The sequence below is a fragment of the Simochromis diagramma genome, unplaced genomic scaffold (assembly GCF_900408965.1).
Source record: "Simochromis diagramma unplaced genomic scaffold, fSimDia1.1 OVJJ01000343.1, whole genome shotgun sequence".
Classification (NCBI taxonomy): domain Eukaryota; kingdom Metazoa; phylum Chordata; class Actinopteri; order Cichliformes; family Cichlidae; genus Simochromis; species Simochromis diagramma.
This window is the reverse complement of record NW_024386831.1, coordinates 8,234,773-8,250,415: the sequence shown is the minus strand read 5'-3', so window position 1 is coordinate 8,250,415 and position 15,643 is coordinate 8,234,773. Positions and strand designations below refer to the sequence as shown.

Sequence of the window (15,643 nt, the reverse complement as noted above, 5' to 3'; positions counted from 1 at the left end):
TAAAGTCTTGCAAGTGTCAGCTTCCTTTTTATAGATACAAAAATATGTAAATGTACTGATCTGAATTATAATATTTCTTACTGTCTGAGGCAAAATTTCCCAGATTCAAATCGAATCGAATTGAATCGAATCGATTCTAGAAATCAGTGACGATACCCAGCCCTAATTGTAACATACCCATACTAGACCCATATTTTGTACCCTCATACCTATAACAGATCCATTTCTGTAATATATCTGCATCGTGGCTAAAGCACTTCTGGATGGATGCAAACTGCATTTCGTTGCCTTGTACTTGTACATGTGCAGTGACAAGTTGAATTCTGTTCTCTTCTATTCTAAAAAATGTTTGAAGGAAGTTAACCCAGAAAGACTTCGAAGCATACATTTGATCTTGAGCAGTCGAGAGACCCAGAAATGAATTTACCAGCACTTTATGGGATGGAGAGTGTAGTTGGAAAGTTTTCCAGGCCATCGTCTCACTCCAGAAATTTGACTGTAAATGTTGTAACAGGTGATTTACTTTGAGAGCCGTGATACAAGCCCAGGCTGACATCAACAAGACAAACTGGCAGCAATCAGAGAAGTTTGGGACGAGTGTGTAGAGCGCCAGCTACTCGTCCATATCCAAACGCCATGGTGAATGAGTGCCTGGTGGCTTTAGGGGACAAACAGTATATGTCAAGCAAGCAGCCTTATTCTTGTCCTTTAGCGGGCGACCAGCGGCGGTGGTCGGCCGCGCAACCAGTACGCTGCTGTAGGTGCCGCAGGTTCTCTTGCTTGACCAACGATTATCTTCCACGCTTTTCGATCTAAGGCGGTGGTTCTTGCCTGCTCGAGGTCAAGTTGAAGGGCCTTCAAATCATCCTCGATGGAATTGATGGCCAGTAGTCCATTTCCCACCAGCGCCCTGGGTCCCCAGCGCTGGCGCATCAGCTGCCCCGGATGCGGTAGCATTGGTTGATAAAGCTGATCGTTGGGATTCCATTGCTTTCAAGCCAAGTTTCCCCGATTTATCGGTTCTGGCGACCACCCTCCTCCTTTTAAAGCCGGGCTTGGGACCGTCCTTGGCGGAGTTAAGCAAGCAGCCTAAATATAGTTAAAGATATGGGCAACATGCGACACCAGGACTAGTTGTCCCTGGAACATACAGGTGTATATTGGGACACCTGAAAATAACCAAGTGGAGTATGTCTCAGAGGTCTCAAGGGACATAAGATGATAATTTCTTCCTCTCCTGTGGTTTTGGTGAGGAGCTGTGTCAGAAGGAAGTGCGACTAATTTCCTCCATAAAAACATATTCTGTCATTTTTGACTGGAAACACAACTTTGTGTGTTTATGTTTGAAATGGTTTCAAAGCCAATGTTCATGGTAGTAGTTTGTGATACACAGGACACACAGTGTGTTTCATTGGATTATTTCTTACAGTCAAAATAGAAATGATGCTTCTTTTTTTAACTCAAATTCAGTGCTTAGAAGATCAGATTAGTGAGACATGCGACCCATAAATAACAAACAGAAGTTTAAAGAACTGTAATGTTCACAGGAGTCAATGATAATACTGATAATGTATCTTTGATGAGTCATTTTTGATTAGAAACAAAATTAGAAACAAAATGAACCCTCGCGTTGTTAAACAGTTTCGTTTAACAACGCGAGGGTTCATTGAGAAGTTTCATTTATGTCGAACAGATTAAAACTTGCTCCGTGAGAACAACGCTCCTGGGCTACAGGCTTATTGGTGCTTTAATCAAAGACCCGTATACAGTCACGTGGCGTCGTTCGTGCTCGACCTTGGGAACGACCTCGACCTTCTAAATGCCGCAGTCATAAAAGCTGAACATTTGAAATACGTTCTTCATCATTGCAGCTCTATTGATAAATGTTCTATAGCACAGAAAACCACGCTGGCAGAAAAAGGCCAGTCACAGCCACATTACTCTGACTATTTCCACGCCGCGGTGCCGAGTGTGTTTGAGAGACTGTGTTGCACGCTCTCAGCAAAGCATGGAAACCTCTGTTCTCACAGCGGATGTCTCAGCGAAACAAAGCGCACGGGCCAATTAGGGAAGCTGGAAACCGCGGCATCTATTTGTACCGTCATGAAAACGCGGTGAGCTGGGCGTGCTGGCAGATCCCGCCGATGGCACAGCAGATGGAGAAAGGGCAGGAGTGCCGCTGCCTCCTCTGGTTGCTATGGTGAGAATGGAGGTGAAATGCGTGGAGACAGAGCCGCTGTAAGTAAAGTGAAAGGAGACCGAATTATCCTTCAGCAGGTGGCATCGACACCGCGTCCCCACATCCAGGTAATGAATAGCGCCGGCCTTCCTGTACTCACAGGGAGGGCAATAATCTCCCATCAGCCTCCTTCCTCTGCGCAGCAGGTAAAAGACCTCACGCTGCTGATTGACTTGTCGGGTCAGCAGTCATGTGTAACAACTGACAGTTTGATCATTGGTTGAACAATAGAAGTGCACAGATACCATCATCGACATCGTATAACAATCATTTTGGAGGATCAAGAGAAAGACACGAAGTGGAAATAAGCCCCCTTTATTCAATATCGATTTACATTTTATATAAAAATTACTTACATTTAATACATTTCTTCAAAATACAAGCAGCCAAACAACATACAAATCAAATACAAAATTATAAAATTTCTTATATTTATCATCTTCCTTTTCTGAAGTAACAGACGTGTTTTATAATAACTCTTAGTAACTGTTTTTGTAGCTGTGGTAAATCTTTCTTCTCTCCATCTTTAATCCATTTGTTGATATATGAGACCTAGAAAAATATGATATTCTGTCTTTTCAGCGTACAGTACGGGATCCGGGAATCTGATCGGAAAACATTCAGGGTGGGCTTCGATATCTCTCAGATACGTTTGTACGTCATATTACTGCTGAAACAGGCGACTGAAGATTGAAATCCGTGGAAATGAGAAAGACGGGAGATAATGTCTGAGAAACGATTGTGTTGATGTCATTGTGTCCAGTGGGACTGCCGGAGCAGAGCTGTCAGGTGCAGCGATGCAAATAAAAGGAATCAAGCTTGTCGTTTGTGAAGCTCTCCGGTCCATATGTCACGTGAAATAACAAAAACAGAAAAACCCACGCTACTCTTCTCTACTATACATACTTTTTTTTTCCAGATAAAATGAGCCGGCCCTTCCCCTCATCGTCTCCACAAAGCCAAACCGTTTCCCTCTAGAACTACAAACAGGTATGGGTACAAATTCTAGCACTGCATTTAAGGTTTCAACTGTGCACAAGTGTGGCTTCAGGTGTTAATAAAGTTTTTGCAAATCAGCAGCTTTACTTCAGTGTCATACAGTATACTGACAGCGCTGTGTAACGGATCTCTGACAAACAGAAAGCAAACCATAAGTGGAAAATTAAAGTCTTCAGCACAGCGACGAGGACATTATGCTGATGCTAAACCAGTAAAACCTAAGAGCCTCATAGGAAATAGAAAAATCTTGTTTCCTCCTTCATATTATACACTGTGGTAAAAAAAGAAGTACAAAGTGTAAAGTTAGGCTATGCGGCGGTTTCATGAATTGTCCCCTCGAGTTTCTTTGGGAGTAGCTCTCTCCTCTCATCGATACTGATGACTGGCTTCCGGCAGTTTTGCCCGTCGATGTAGATCTTTGCATACACTGGATTGGAGTAGTTCATGGGCTAAACAGGCAGGGGAAGAGATGCCAAGTACAAATGTTAATTTATGATATTTTACAACAGTAGGAGTCTCGAGGTTGCATTTTAATAGATGTTGTGGAATCAAGAAAGTCTTCCTGTCAGATTCACCTCATACAAACTATCACTTACATCGGCTTTAATGAAACCTGGGCTAATTTAAATTCATGTACAACTTCCTCTGTCTTGTTGGCTGAGTTCTGATCCAATTTGAATCCATTTCGATGGATCTGCGCTCTGTTAGCAGATTGTTTAACCGATGTTCCATCACAGGAGGTTTGCTGGAAACAGATGGCAGCTGCATCTCAACCAAAAAAGTTTGCAAACTTTCCACAGTCCCACAGATATTAGCAAAATGAGCAACAGAACTGAACTTGGTGCCAATTGTCGTGCGAAACATTTTTTAATAAAAAGTTGATTATTGGAACTTTAAGGAAAGTTTGGTGGTTTTTGGACAGGATGTCACAAAATGATAAAGGGAGCAAGTACATACCAGATGTCAACATTAGCATGATTTTAATTTTACACAGTTCTTAAAATAGCAGAATGTAACTCAAATATAACCACACAAAACACACAAAGCTTCCTCACAGTGAAATTATGTAAAAATGGATATTTTTTCTTCTTCTTCAGAGTAAAAATAAAGTGTGTAACACTCACCTGTCCAGGGATTACCTCCTTGGGCACAGAATTCATGCCCAAGGTGTGAGGGTCGCTGGATTTTACACACCAGCCCTGCAACAAAACAAGCACCATGCCATATAAATACAGATGAACTCTCACAGTCCAAATACGGGTTTTAAAACTGCGCTGAAAAAACAAACTAGCAAGTACCACGAGAGCTGGACGTATGGAGGCTGGTTTAGAGTCACACCAGCATGTCTCGGTTAAAAACACAGACTGGACTCACAATAGCAGATGTCAAAGTTGGCAGCTTAAGAAGCAACAGCATTAGGCTTGAACTTGCAGCAGGTGAGCTACATAACTGCATCTGTGAAGGTGTTAGGATTCATTTGATATGCTGGGAGTTCGTGTGGGGTGGAGAGAATAAATCACCACACAGACAGACGTCCTCCAGGTTCGTGGCATCTGTATATTTCTGTGCCCAGGCCAGAGAGATTGTAAAATCTCTGCAAAGCCTCATGTAATTCCACCGGATGCATCTCAATTCTAAATATCACATCCCAGCAGCTGCCGGGCCAGATGCAGAGAACGCAGCACTGAGTTATTTTCCAATCTGAAAGACACATTTGAGCTGTTGTCCTTTCTCTACCCTTCAATTAAAGACGACATAGCTGCAGCATCAAGGCTAATAATTAGTGTGATAAGGACTGGCATCAATCAAGGTCTAAACAGATTTTCTCATGGCTTTTAAAACTCTGCAGTATTAACAATGATGTGGTAGTAAGGGATGTACACATATGGCAAATTAAAACAACATTATGCAAATATTTTACAATAAAATAGCCAAGAAACAGTCACTAGTTTGTTACACAAACTGTTTCTGTCTGTCTGTTCTCGCTCTTTGCAACTTCACTTCAAAGTGCACAATGCTTCACGACACACTAATAACTCCTAGTTTTCAGCTGGCTATAAAAAACTGGCTCAGTGTTGTCACTGCAGACATCGAGGTAGAGCTCAGAGGACCTTGAAGTTGTTGATGAAGAGTCGCTGAGTAGGAGGCTGGACAGTAAGACCAGTTTCATATCAGAAGACTCCTGGTCGACCTTCTTACAGCTGGGCCACATGTGTTTCATAGACAATCTATGTAACTGTATATAAAAATAACATAGTGATGACCATTAAGGTTTCTCCTCTAAGTATCCTGATAAAAAGGAGCCAGCATCTGCTGTACTGTCAATTCAACTTCTAGGAGATCAAATGGTACAAATTTGTTAAGGTTGTAAAAACTTTATTTAGTTGGAAAACACGTGCAGTAAGTTTTATATGTGCAAAAATGATTAAGCTCTCAGTATTTAATGCAGCAGAGACCTGCAGACGCTGCCCAACAAGAGTTACATTGAATCAAATATGAGATGAAAACTGAAAATGAATCACTTTAATGAGTTTGTAGCTAAATGTAATTACACTGACGTTTGTATCTGAGAACATACGAACAGATTCAGCTGCATGTTTAAGCCCCACTCAAAGTTCCTCAGTAACTTTTACTCCACACGTTTGACTTGGCAACAATCTGGTTTCAGCTCGAAGTCAAACACTGAATTCCATCCTATTAAAACAGGAATGACGTGTTGTTGAGCACACGTGACACACACACACATACACACACACCCACCTTATGAGGGTCAAGTGTGAAGTTTGGGCGCAGCAGGCTGCCTGCATCAGCGTGGTTGTCGTGGTCCACTTCATACATGTTGTATGACGGGTTCCCAATTTCCACGTTTATCCCTCCGTTGGTCATGGGCTGCCTCTGCACACGTTTGCCCCTGAGCCATGCAGAGCACATCATCATTAACGCGACACACAACATGCTGTTAGTGTGCTGCTGCACGATGCTACTTGGAGCATATCACTTTGTTAGATAGCCATGAACGATGGATTATTACCACAGGCTGAGAGTTCAGATCTACTGAAAGCAAACTTTTCACTCATAAAGCAAAAGCATCCATTCATCTTGAAAGCTCTGCGATGCTGGAGCTCTCATCTGTTACTGCTTAGAAGCTTCTTTTTCTTACATATTTCTTTATCGACGTACCTTTGCCTCCGGCGGCAGATATAAACACCTGCTACGACCATCACAATCAGGATGACCAGCAGGACCAGAGGCACAATGATAGCGATGCTTCCTGGGGAACAGAGAGAGGACGTGATGAGCGACCAGCAAAGGGGCTGAGACGAGTTCACGCAGTGACCGCGGCGTGAACAGAGCCACTTTAAATAACAGCGTTTTCACTTCACAGGGCTTCGCTGTTTGCACATTTCAATCCATTTACATACATCCAGCACAGACAGGCTGCACATTTAGAAATGTAAGACATTTTACACTGACGTGCACGACTTCAGAATATATATTTTTTAAATCTTAAATTGAAGTTGAAGACAGAGGAGTCATATTACTGAACCCTGACGGGCTGGCGACTACAGCCCCTCTAATTCAAACAAGGAAACCCCGCTGAGCAGAGCCCTTTGTGCTCAAATGATGCAAAGCGTAGAGGTTGGTAGGAGTTCGGTAGTTCGATGCCAACCTGATGTACGAGTTATCGTTCCACTGAAATGCAATAAGGTCAGTGAACCAGTGACACATGCAGGTATTCACACAGGACATTTTAAGGTTTCTTGACATTCCCAGTCCTCACCTCCGCTCATGTTGTCTGATCTGCTGCTTTTAGGGGCGGGTCTCTCACACTGTGTTCCTGCCCAATTGGCTGAACATCTGAAGGAGGTCAAAAGAGAATATAAATAAACTATCATTAGCATACTGTGGCTGCAGAGAGGCTGCTGAGAAAACAACTTTGCGAAATGATCTACGACATGATGTGACTGTGGCTTACACACACGGCATACGGCTTTGATTCAACACAAACAAAACACCACCTGGAGAGAGAGCACTAAGCACATACATGTTGTGTCCGTAAAGAGCTTAATGTGAACTGACGTGTTGAATATTCAGTGTATTAACAAAAAACAGGAAAGATCAAAGGATGACAACAAGTCGTCATCTCATGTGTGTTCCAATGGGATCCGATGGGCGTGATGCATGACCCTTGTTAGAGGAGGTGACGTCCAATTTAGCTGACGCTAAAGCATGTAAAGCATGAGTGATCTGGTGGGGGCGGCAGGGTGATGATAGGATGAAACTATCCTGAATAACATGCACTTGCAGAATCAGAACATCAGGCTTTGACAACAACTTTATTAGGACATCGGGCGTAACCTGGGTCTTCATTTTCCCGCCTTTGAGAAGCAAAAACCAGGATGGAACTGAGTCCCTTCAACAAAGAAACCCGGCTAAGCTGTAAAAGGTAAAGGCCTTAAATATGAACACCGATTAAAGATGACACGTTCTGCCGAGTAAATTATGTGCAATGACCGGTCAGGACGTATTTAGCCATCATGCACAGGCTGCAAATGCACTGATGCCCACATCACACACACAGTGTTATGCTGTAATCTTCCCGTGGTTCATGTGTGCATGAGATGGGTGGCAGTAAGAGGCAACAAACGCTATGCAGCAGCCGGTGATGTAATAAGTGCCCCTATATACAACGTAGTGGTGCTAATATACATTAGCAACATCTTTATCTACCAGAAAAGACTGCTGGTGCTGCTGCTGTCTCTGTCACTTATCATGGGAGTAAGAACCATATTTGGCTTTAAGCAGCAGAAGCATAAATAGCATCCTGTACTGTTGCCGCTGAGCTTGGCCCACCAGAAACAGAGCTACAGCTAGCTGTGTCCTAAAGCAACTAAATGAGCACAGCAACATGTTTCAAATAAAAACTATTTCCTGTTTTAAAGTCGTTTAAATACCAAAGGTTAAAATGAAATACTGTCACATGTAACTACTTTCTACAAAACTCTGTTTTTGAACCTTAGAACAGAAACAAGCTCGCGTCTCTAAACGCCATCAGCGCTGTAATCAGTGTTCGACCTCGCCACATATTTTCTTTCTTACTGCAGCGAACATATTCAACACGTGTTGGTGCTAATGATGCTAATAATAGTCAGAAATATAGTCATGTTGTTTCCATACAGAAATAAATATAAGCCAACATATTCTAATAAAACAACATTATAGTATCTGTGTGATTCCAGCATCTACGCTGAGTCATTACTATATCCAGTACTTATTACATGACAAGCTGCTACAAGGAGGCACCATCACAGAGAGGCCTATGTGCTGGACTGAGGCTGAAATGAAGCCAAATGGAGTGGGGGTGGGTTGTGTACAAAAGGAGGTGAGTGGGCGCTGAATACAGCTGGAGAGGTGAGAGGGACCTACTTGCAGCGTGGTTTGTTAAGAGCTGTTAATGTGCACATCCCCTCATTCTGACAGAAGTAATCGCAGGGGTTGGCCAGCTCATCACAACGTTGGTTCTTGAACCCTGACGTGCAGCTGCAAAACATGTGTTTGGAGTGACAAAAGGGCCCAAGAACTGTTCAACTGTCGGCTGCCTCATGAGTGGCGACAGAACGCTAAACCCTGTTAGCAGCTTAAGTCACAAGATGCAACAAGACAGTGTGACGTCTGCAAATTAGCAAAACAGATCAACAAACGTCCCTGCTCAGCACGTGAGGGGGACGCATGTGGGGCCTGCTGCAGATTACGAAAACTGTTAAACAAGAACTTTGGGCCCCAACATGACGGTTGCTTGCATCCACATAAATGCATCTAATAAGCAAAAACCAGAAAATACATTTAGTTTGATTAAACAATATAAATGACAGCTTACAGGGGAAATAATGATTTGATTCTCTGTTGAATTTGTGAACATGAAAAATCTCTCAGACTGAAAATTAACCTGAAACACAAAAAAGCAAATTATATAAAAGCGCTAAATGAATTTGCACGTCACTGAGTGAAACACGTATCTGATCCACTGGCTCTCACAGACTGGCTGTGTGATCGTGTGCCATAATCAATCAATCAATCAATCAATCGAGTGTTCTGGTCCAACCTCTGCACCACCAGGTGAGACCAAAGAGTGTCAAAGGTCGACAGACTGCAGACCTGCACGAGGCTGGAACAGGATACCATCAGCGAGAAGCTTGGTGAGAAGGTGACAACGGAAAGAGAAGAAAAATAAATTTGTCCTCAGTCTGGAGCTCCATGTGGGAGCTTGCATCATGGGATGAGGACGATCACCAAGGTGCAGGATCAGCCCACAGCTCCACGGCACAGGCCCGTCTTAAATCTGTGAACTCGTAAATGAGTCAGAGAAGGCTCCGGAAGTGCTGTGGTCAGATGAAACCACAACTGGCAACAGCTCAGCCACTGTGTTTGCAGAGGTGGAAACGTTATGCTTTGAGGATGTTTTTCTGACAGGATGACTTTGCCTCACTGAGTGGGCCAGTGGACAGGCCCACGCACCGTAACATCTCGGACTCCTTCCCTCGGCCAGGACACTGACAACTGGTCATGGACGAGTTTCCAGCATGAAACTGACTCGTGTCGTGCAGGAAGGACCAAGTCAAATATTTATTTCCATCACTGACATGCAAATTCTTTTATACCTTTTATGTAATGTGTGTGTTTTTCTGGATTTTTTGTTTGATAAAAACAAATTTAGGGATCAAATAATTGTTTCCCCGCTGCACAGCTGACTGATGGATATTTCTAACTGTAGATGCTAAAGTAACTTTGCTTTTGTGCAGAAAAGGAAAAGAGCAACAACATAGAGTCATACAGTACAGAGCTGCTTAACAGGAATGCTTGAACTTTGTTAGACAGCAGTGAAATGTTGAGGTATTCTCTTCGTATATTTGAGGTTTTTAAAGCAAGAATGATTGCAGCTGTAGCAGCTTCTTTAGGTAGGCTTGATGAAATATACATTTACTCAGAGTATTAAGGTCAAACATTATGATTTCTTGACGCCGACGTATCCATCATCTCACATAATCTCTCATCTTGCAGCGATGATAAACCGCATTATCAGGATCTGTTAACCTCATCGAATAAGATGGAATCATTTGCATAGAAATTGATTCTATTCCCTGGAATCTGTGAGCGGCGCCTGCAAATTTCAATTTAACTACAGAGGACAATGGGCATTTAAAAAAATGGAGAGTTGGCCTTTGAAATGGATTTCCAATTTCCTCCTTGGACAGATTTTTAACACAGCACTGCGAGTGATTATAGCGGAGGAGGTATTCATTTACAGGGAGCCCTCTGAGTAGCCTTTCACGGCGATTTCTTCACGTGTGCCAGTCAAGCTTTTGTCTCGTGCACTTTTTCGAGCTTCGTGGCGGCTGAAGTACTGAGCAAACTTCTAAACCCTCTGACTGAAGAGAGCCACAGAGGCCTGACATCAGCTCTCAGCTGCAAGGAGGAAAAGTGTGATATGTTGAGAATAGCTGGCTTTGAAGGAGTCTGAAACCATCTTTATCTTCCTAAAACCTTAAGCCACAGCGAGGTGTCACACAGCACAGGATGCTGTATGGCACTCGGCCCCCTGCTGTTTCATGGCCTCCACACAGTGACATCAAACCTTCAACTTAAGGATTTCTTTCCAAAGGAAGACATCTATCTCACGCGGCGACTTTCAGTTTTTAAAGCCGGGCACAGAGCCGACGGCTGAATCGAAACAGTGATGTGAGTGTGAATAACAGTGGAGAACATTGAGTTTTCCTTACTTTCACCATTAGGCAGGGACTTACTGACAGAAAGGCAGGTTGGTGTCAGGGTCCAGGTGGCAGGTACCTCCATTGTAGCAATATCCGTCACACAGCTGACAGCTCGGTGCTATTCTGCCATTTGTGCAGCTAGAGGGTGAAGAAATAATGGATCCTAGTTACAACCAGAAAACTATACTTACAAGAAGCAGAGAGTTCAGCCAGCTTCAAATTCACTGACATGACCAAACCTAAAACGCTACAGGGTACGTGGCCTTAAATTATTGATTTAATTAAATCAATTCTTCCCGCCGGCAGCCTGTGGGTGAAGCGACTGAGCCCTGAATGAACAATATACTGTTTAACTCGTGTTTTCCTATGAATAAAAATCAACTATGAAGCCTCACAGCCAGAGATGATGGACAAGAGTGGCGAGTAAATACGGAGCGCTCACTTGCAAACCACTTCTCCCGTCTCCTCGTTAATGAGGCAAGGAGCTCCGTGGCATCGGAGACACTTGTCCACCTCGCACTTGTTCCCTTCAAACCTGGCGGGACACACACACTCCACGTAGCCGCTGCTGGATAAAGTGCAGGCCTTGGAGTTCACGCAGTAGTGATGACAAATGTCTGTTTTAGGTTTGCAGAGATAAACAGAGAGAGAGGATAATGTAGAAACACAGTCTAAGCTGATCTGATTACAACAGTACATGGTTTTAATGGGACTTAATTATCCACATCAAATGATATCTTAGCCACAGATGAAAACGTATCACCCTTTGGGCAAGCAACAGTGGGAAAAACTAATGATGTGCAGATGAAATTGTTTCCCCGCAACACATTATGTCAAAGCGCAGCAAAAGAAAATGCATTATCGCCCCGGTGCAGAAACACCCAAAGGTTGTTTGATGGTAGGATTTTGATTTTTGTTTATCTGCAAATTGAAGCAAATGTGGTGTTTTTGGAAAGAAGAGACTTTGAGGGGATTGCTTTTGTCTCTCGCTCAGAGTGGGAACTCTCAAACGCTTTGTTCTGTGGATTTTATGTGACATAACTGAATTCAAATCAATGATTTTCTTTTGATTAGGTGCTACTGGCAGCCACAGGCAGCCAGGGGAACATCAGTGACTGTTTGTGTTTGTTTGCTGCCAACAGGACTCACGATAAAGACAGCGGTCCCCGGTATACTCGGCCATGCAGCGGCACACCGGCTGGTTCCCCTGAGTGACGTCGCACGTCCCCCCATTTAAACAGTAATTGTCACAAATCCTTTTCTCACAAAAAGGCCCTGAGAATCCGACAGGACAGCGGCACGTGGGCTTTCCTGCAAAGAAATATGAGCATAAAAGATTATTAGAGCACGGAAAGGTGGAAATCGGCAACGAACTGATGAATTCATCCGTCTCAGAACTGCTTTAGTTTGTTCCACAGAGCCAAAACTGCTGTGCACAAACACGACGCGTCCACGCGCTCCAAACTGCCTCGTGGCTGTAAACACACCTGAAAACACACCTACACAGATGCACTTCATATTTACATGGATATATAGGGCTGTGCAAAAGTCTTGAGCCTCACCTAATTTCTTTATAGAGAAAGAAATTATTCTTTTAATATTCTTTATATAGAGAAACTAACTTTTTCAAGTCATCTTGAGCAATAATTTCACACATCACATCACTGTAGCTGATGATTTTCAAAGGTTTATTTTCTTCGGTTTATTTGCTGAGCTGAAGATAAAGAAGATAAATAACTGAACCCTGTGAGACCCAACACATCACGAAAGAGCCAGAAAATTCAGATTTTTTGGAACTGAGATGTTTATGAACCTTTATAACAAAATCCCCTTTTTTTTGCTGTATCATCTTGTTTTGATATCTTTTTATTATATATTTATTATATATTTTTGTTTCGCATTTAATACATTGGGTGTTTTTGCCCATAACACTTTGAGCCGGACAACATAGCACGGGCACTTTGTTACCAGCAGCTTTTAAACATTTAATTTGTTCACAGCGGAAGCGCGGCTGTCAGCTATTCTTAATGAAGGGAAACAGGCAGAAAAATCTGAGGTACGGCAACAGAAGTAAGAACTGGACTGAATACTAACGGCAGCGGGTCAAAATTTGAATGGAGTGAAAGAAGCCTGGAGAACGATTCCTGCAGGCTACACGTAGACATTACGAGAAAGCAGGCTGCTGGGTGGAGACAACCTGTATGCTGTCATCCTGTCTTCTATCTACTGTCCTAATGCAATAAAGTCTAAAAAGCCCCAAAACAGATATAACAGAAAACACAAGAAAACAAATATCGACTTTCAAGCTTGTTAAAATCGTACAAACTCTATTTCTGCCTCATATGCTGTATTTCCATGCATGTAGGGATGGCCATCGAGAACAGGTTTTTCTAGTGAAACGGCTCCCAGTAGTAGAGTAGAGCCTGTTTGCCTATTGATTCTCCGTATCGATTCCAGTTGGTGAGTCGGAGCAGGAAACAGTGGTGGAGCCTGCAGTGTGGATATAAACATTACTTTTATTTTTATTGCACAGAGAGGCGAGAACACGATGGTGAAGTGCAAACTGCATCCAGGACAGAAACAACCGCAGCATGCTGCTAACACAACTAGCACCTGCACAGACAGCATGCTAATGCTAAGCTAGGAGTGACTGCTGACCCCAGACCAGCAGCCACAGTTACAAAGATTGTATCAATGCCTCGGTGTGAAACTTTGTTACAATCCTCACACGTGGGTAAAAGAAAAAGCACAGACTGAAACGATCTTCACACAGACCGTACAGAATCGCGTGCTGCACGTTCTGATTATTTTCACAATTAGAGACGTGTGAGTGTTGAGAATTTCCTCCTTGTGCGGGTGATCTGAAACAGTAACCTTCCAATCATGCTCGCCGTTTGTATAACGGACAAGCGAGAGCAGGAAACAAGTTCAAGAAAAGGTAACAATTGAACACTACTTACACAGCACACAACCAAGTTGCCATGGATACAGGTCTCGCCATGTAGGTCACACTACACCACTTGGTAATTTCACACTCTACAGTTCTGTGCCTGGAATAATCTGACTGAAACGTCCAAAGGAAATCAATCTCTCCATTCGGATCTGATAACTCAATAACTGATGGGTTAAATCTTTCTGAGAAGGCCAAACGTCACAGCGATGAACTCAGCTGTTCTCTTCATCTCTGGAAAACTAAAACATTAGTTCAGGTTTTCACAAATACTGATGCCGACTGGTTTTGGAAGTTTTACAGACTTCTTATGTTTCTTGAATATTGAATATTATCTTATTATGGGATGCACAAATCAAACTGTTTCAGTGCTGTTATTTAGTAATACTAGCAAGAACCTTATGAAAGACATCACTAAAGTTACAGGAACACAGAAAGTGAATAATACTCTTCTTGCCTATTCTTCTTATTATAAAATGGCCAATGCAACTGTTACCATAGGAACATGGTAGTGTAAACACTGAAATGAGCTCAAACTTCCTGGTCCACCTTTTGCAATCGTGTCACTGCTATGCAGATGACACCCAGCTCTATCTGTCCATGAAGCCAGATAACACACACCAATGAGTTAAACTGCAGGAATGTCTTAAAGACATAAAGACCTGATGGCCGCTAACTTTCTGCTCCTTAATTCAGATCAAACTGAGGTTATTGTACCTCGGCCCTGAAAAGCTAGAAATATGGTATCTAAGCAAGATTCTTAACTCTGGATGGCATTACCTTTGGCCTCCAGTAACGCTGTGTGAGGAACCTTGGAGTCATTTTTGACCAGGACATGTCCTTCAACGCACAGATTAAACAAATATGTAAGACTGCTTTCTTCCATTTGTGCAACATCTCTAAAGTTAGAAATATCCTGTCTCAGAGTGACGCTGAAAAACTAGCTCATGCATTTATTACTTCCAGGCTGGACGACTGTAATTCATTATTATCAGGATGTCCTAAAAACTCCCCGAAAAGCCTTCAGCTAATCCAAAATGCTGCAGCAAGAGTCCTGACAGGGACTAGAAAGAGAGAGCAGATTTCTCCTGTTTTGGCTTCCTGTTAAATCCAGAATTCAAAATCCTGCTCCTCACATACAAGGTCTTAAATAATCAGGCCCCATCTGATCTTAATGACCTTGTAGTACCATATCTCCCTATTAGAGCACTTCGCTCTCGCTCTGCAGGCCTACTTGTTGTTCCTAGAGTATTTAAAAGTAGAATGGGAGGCAGAGCCTTCAGTTTTCAGGCCCCTCTTCTGTGGAACCAGCTTCCAGTTTGGATTCAGGAGACCTGCCCGCCCCTCCCTCAGCCTGGTCCTGATGGAGGTCTTTTCCTGTTAAAAAGGAGTTTTTCCTTCTTGTTCATATGGATGGTTGATGGTTGGTGTTTTCTCTGTTTTTTGTAGCACTTTGAGCTGACGGCCGTTGTGATTCGGTGCTACATAAATAAAACTGAATTGAATAGACGTCAACATTTATCTGCTGCACCAAGCATTTTAGACACTGACCATCTCAAGCCTGACTACATACTGTGAATTCTGGGTAATTTAAGACCGTTTACAAAATGAAATAAATCCCTATTTATGGGATATTTCTTATTACTGTTACAAGTGTAATAAAAATACAAACAAAGGAGAATCATT

At 42.8% G+C, this 15,643-nt stretch overlaps 1 protein-coding gene across 6 annotated transcripts in view; it reads right to left on the bottom strand.

The window, feature by feature from the left end:
* Nucleotides 1-1,647: 1,647 nt before the first annotated feature.
* The window catches only part of lrp1bb (low density lipoprotein receptor-related protein 1Bb), a 250,031-nt gene continuing 236,035 nt past the window's right edge, over nucleotides 1,648-15,643 (bottom strand). For 3 of the 6 annotated variants that reach the window (XM_040027783.1, XM_040027784.1, XM_040027785.1), the window contains exons 83-91: nucleotides 12,157-12,318; nucleotides 11,450-11,624; nucleotides 11,041-11,145; nucleotides 8,666-8,779; nucleotides 7,020-7,096; nucleotides 6,419-6,509; nucleotides 5,999-6,149; nucleotides 4,363-4,437; nucleotides 1,648-3,687 (exon numbers count right to left, since the gene is read on the bottom strand). In XM_040027783.1, coding sequence (XP_039883717.1) covers nucleotides 3,547-3,687; nucleotides 4,363-4,437; nucleotides 5,999-6,149; nucleotides 6,419-6,509; nucleotides 7,020-7,096; nucleotides 8,666-8,779; nucleotides 11,041-11,145; nucleotides 11,450-11,624; nucleotides 12,157-12,318 — 1,091 coding nt within the window. In that variant the 3' untranslated portion in view covers nucleotides 1,648-3,546. The remainder of the gene's footprint in view (nucleotides 3,688-4,362; nucleotides 4,438-5,998; nucleotides 6,150-6,418; nucleotides 6,510-7,019; nucleotides 7,097-8,665; nucleotides 8,780-11,040; nucleotides 11,146-11,449; nucleotides 11,625-12,156; nucleotides 12,319-15,643) is intronic. The other 3 variants (XM_040027788.1, XM_040027789.1, XM_040027787.1) reach the window with 2 other exon arrangements.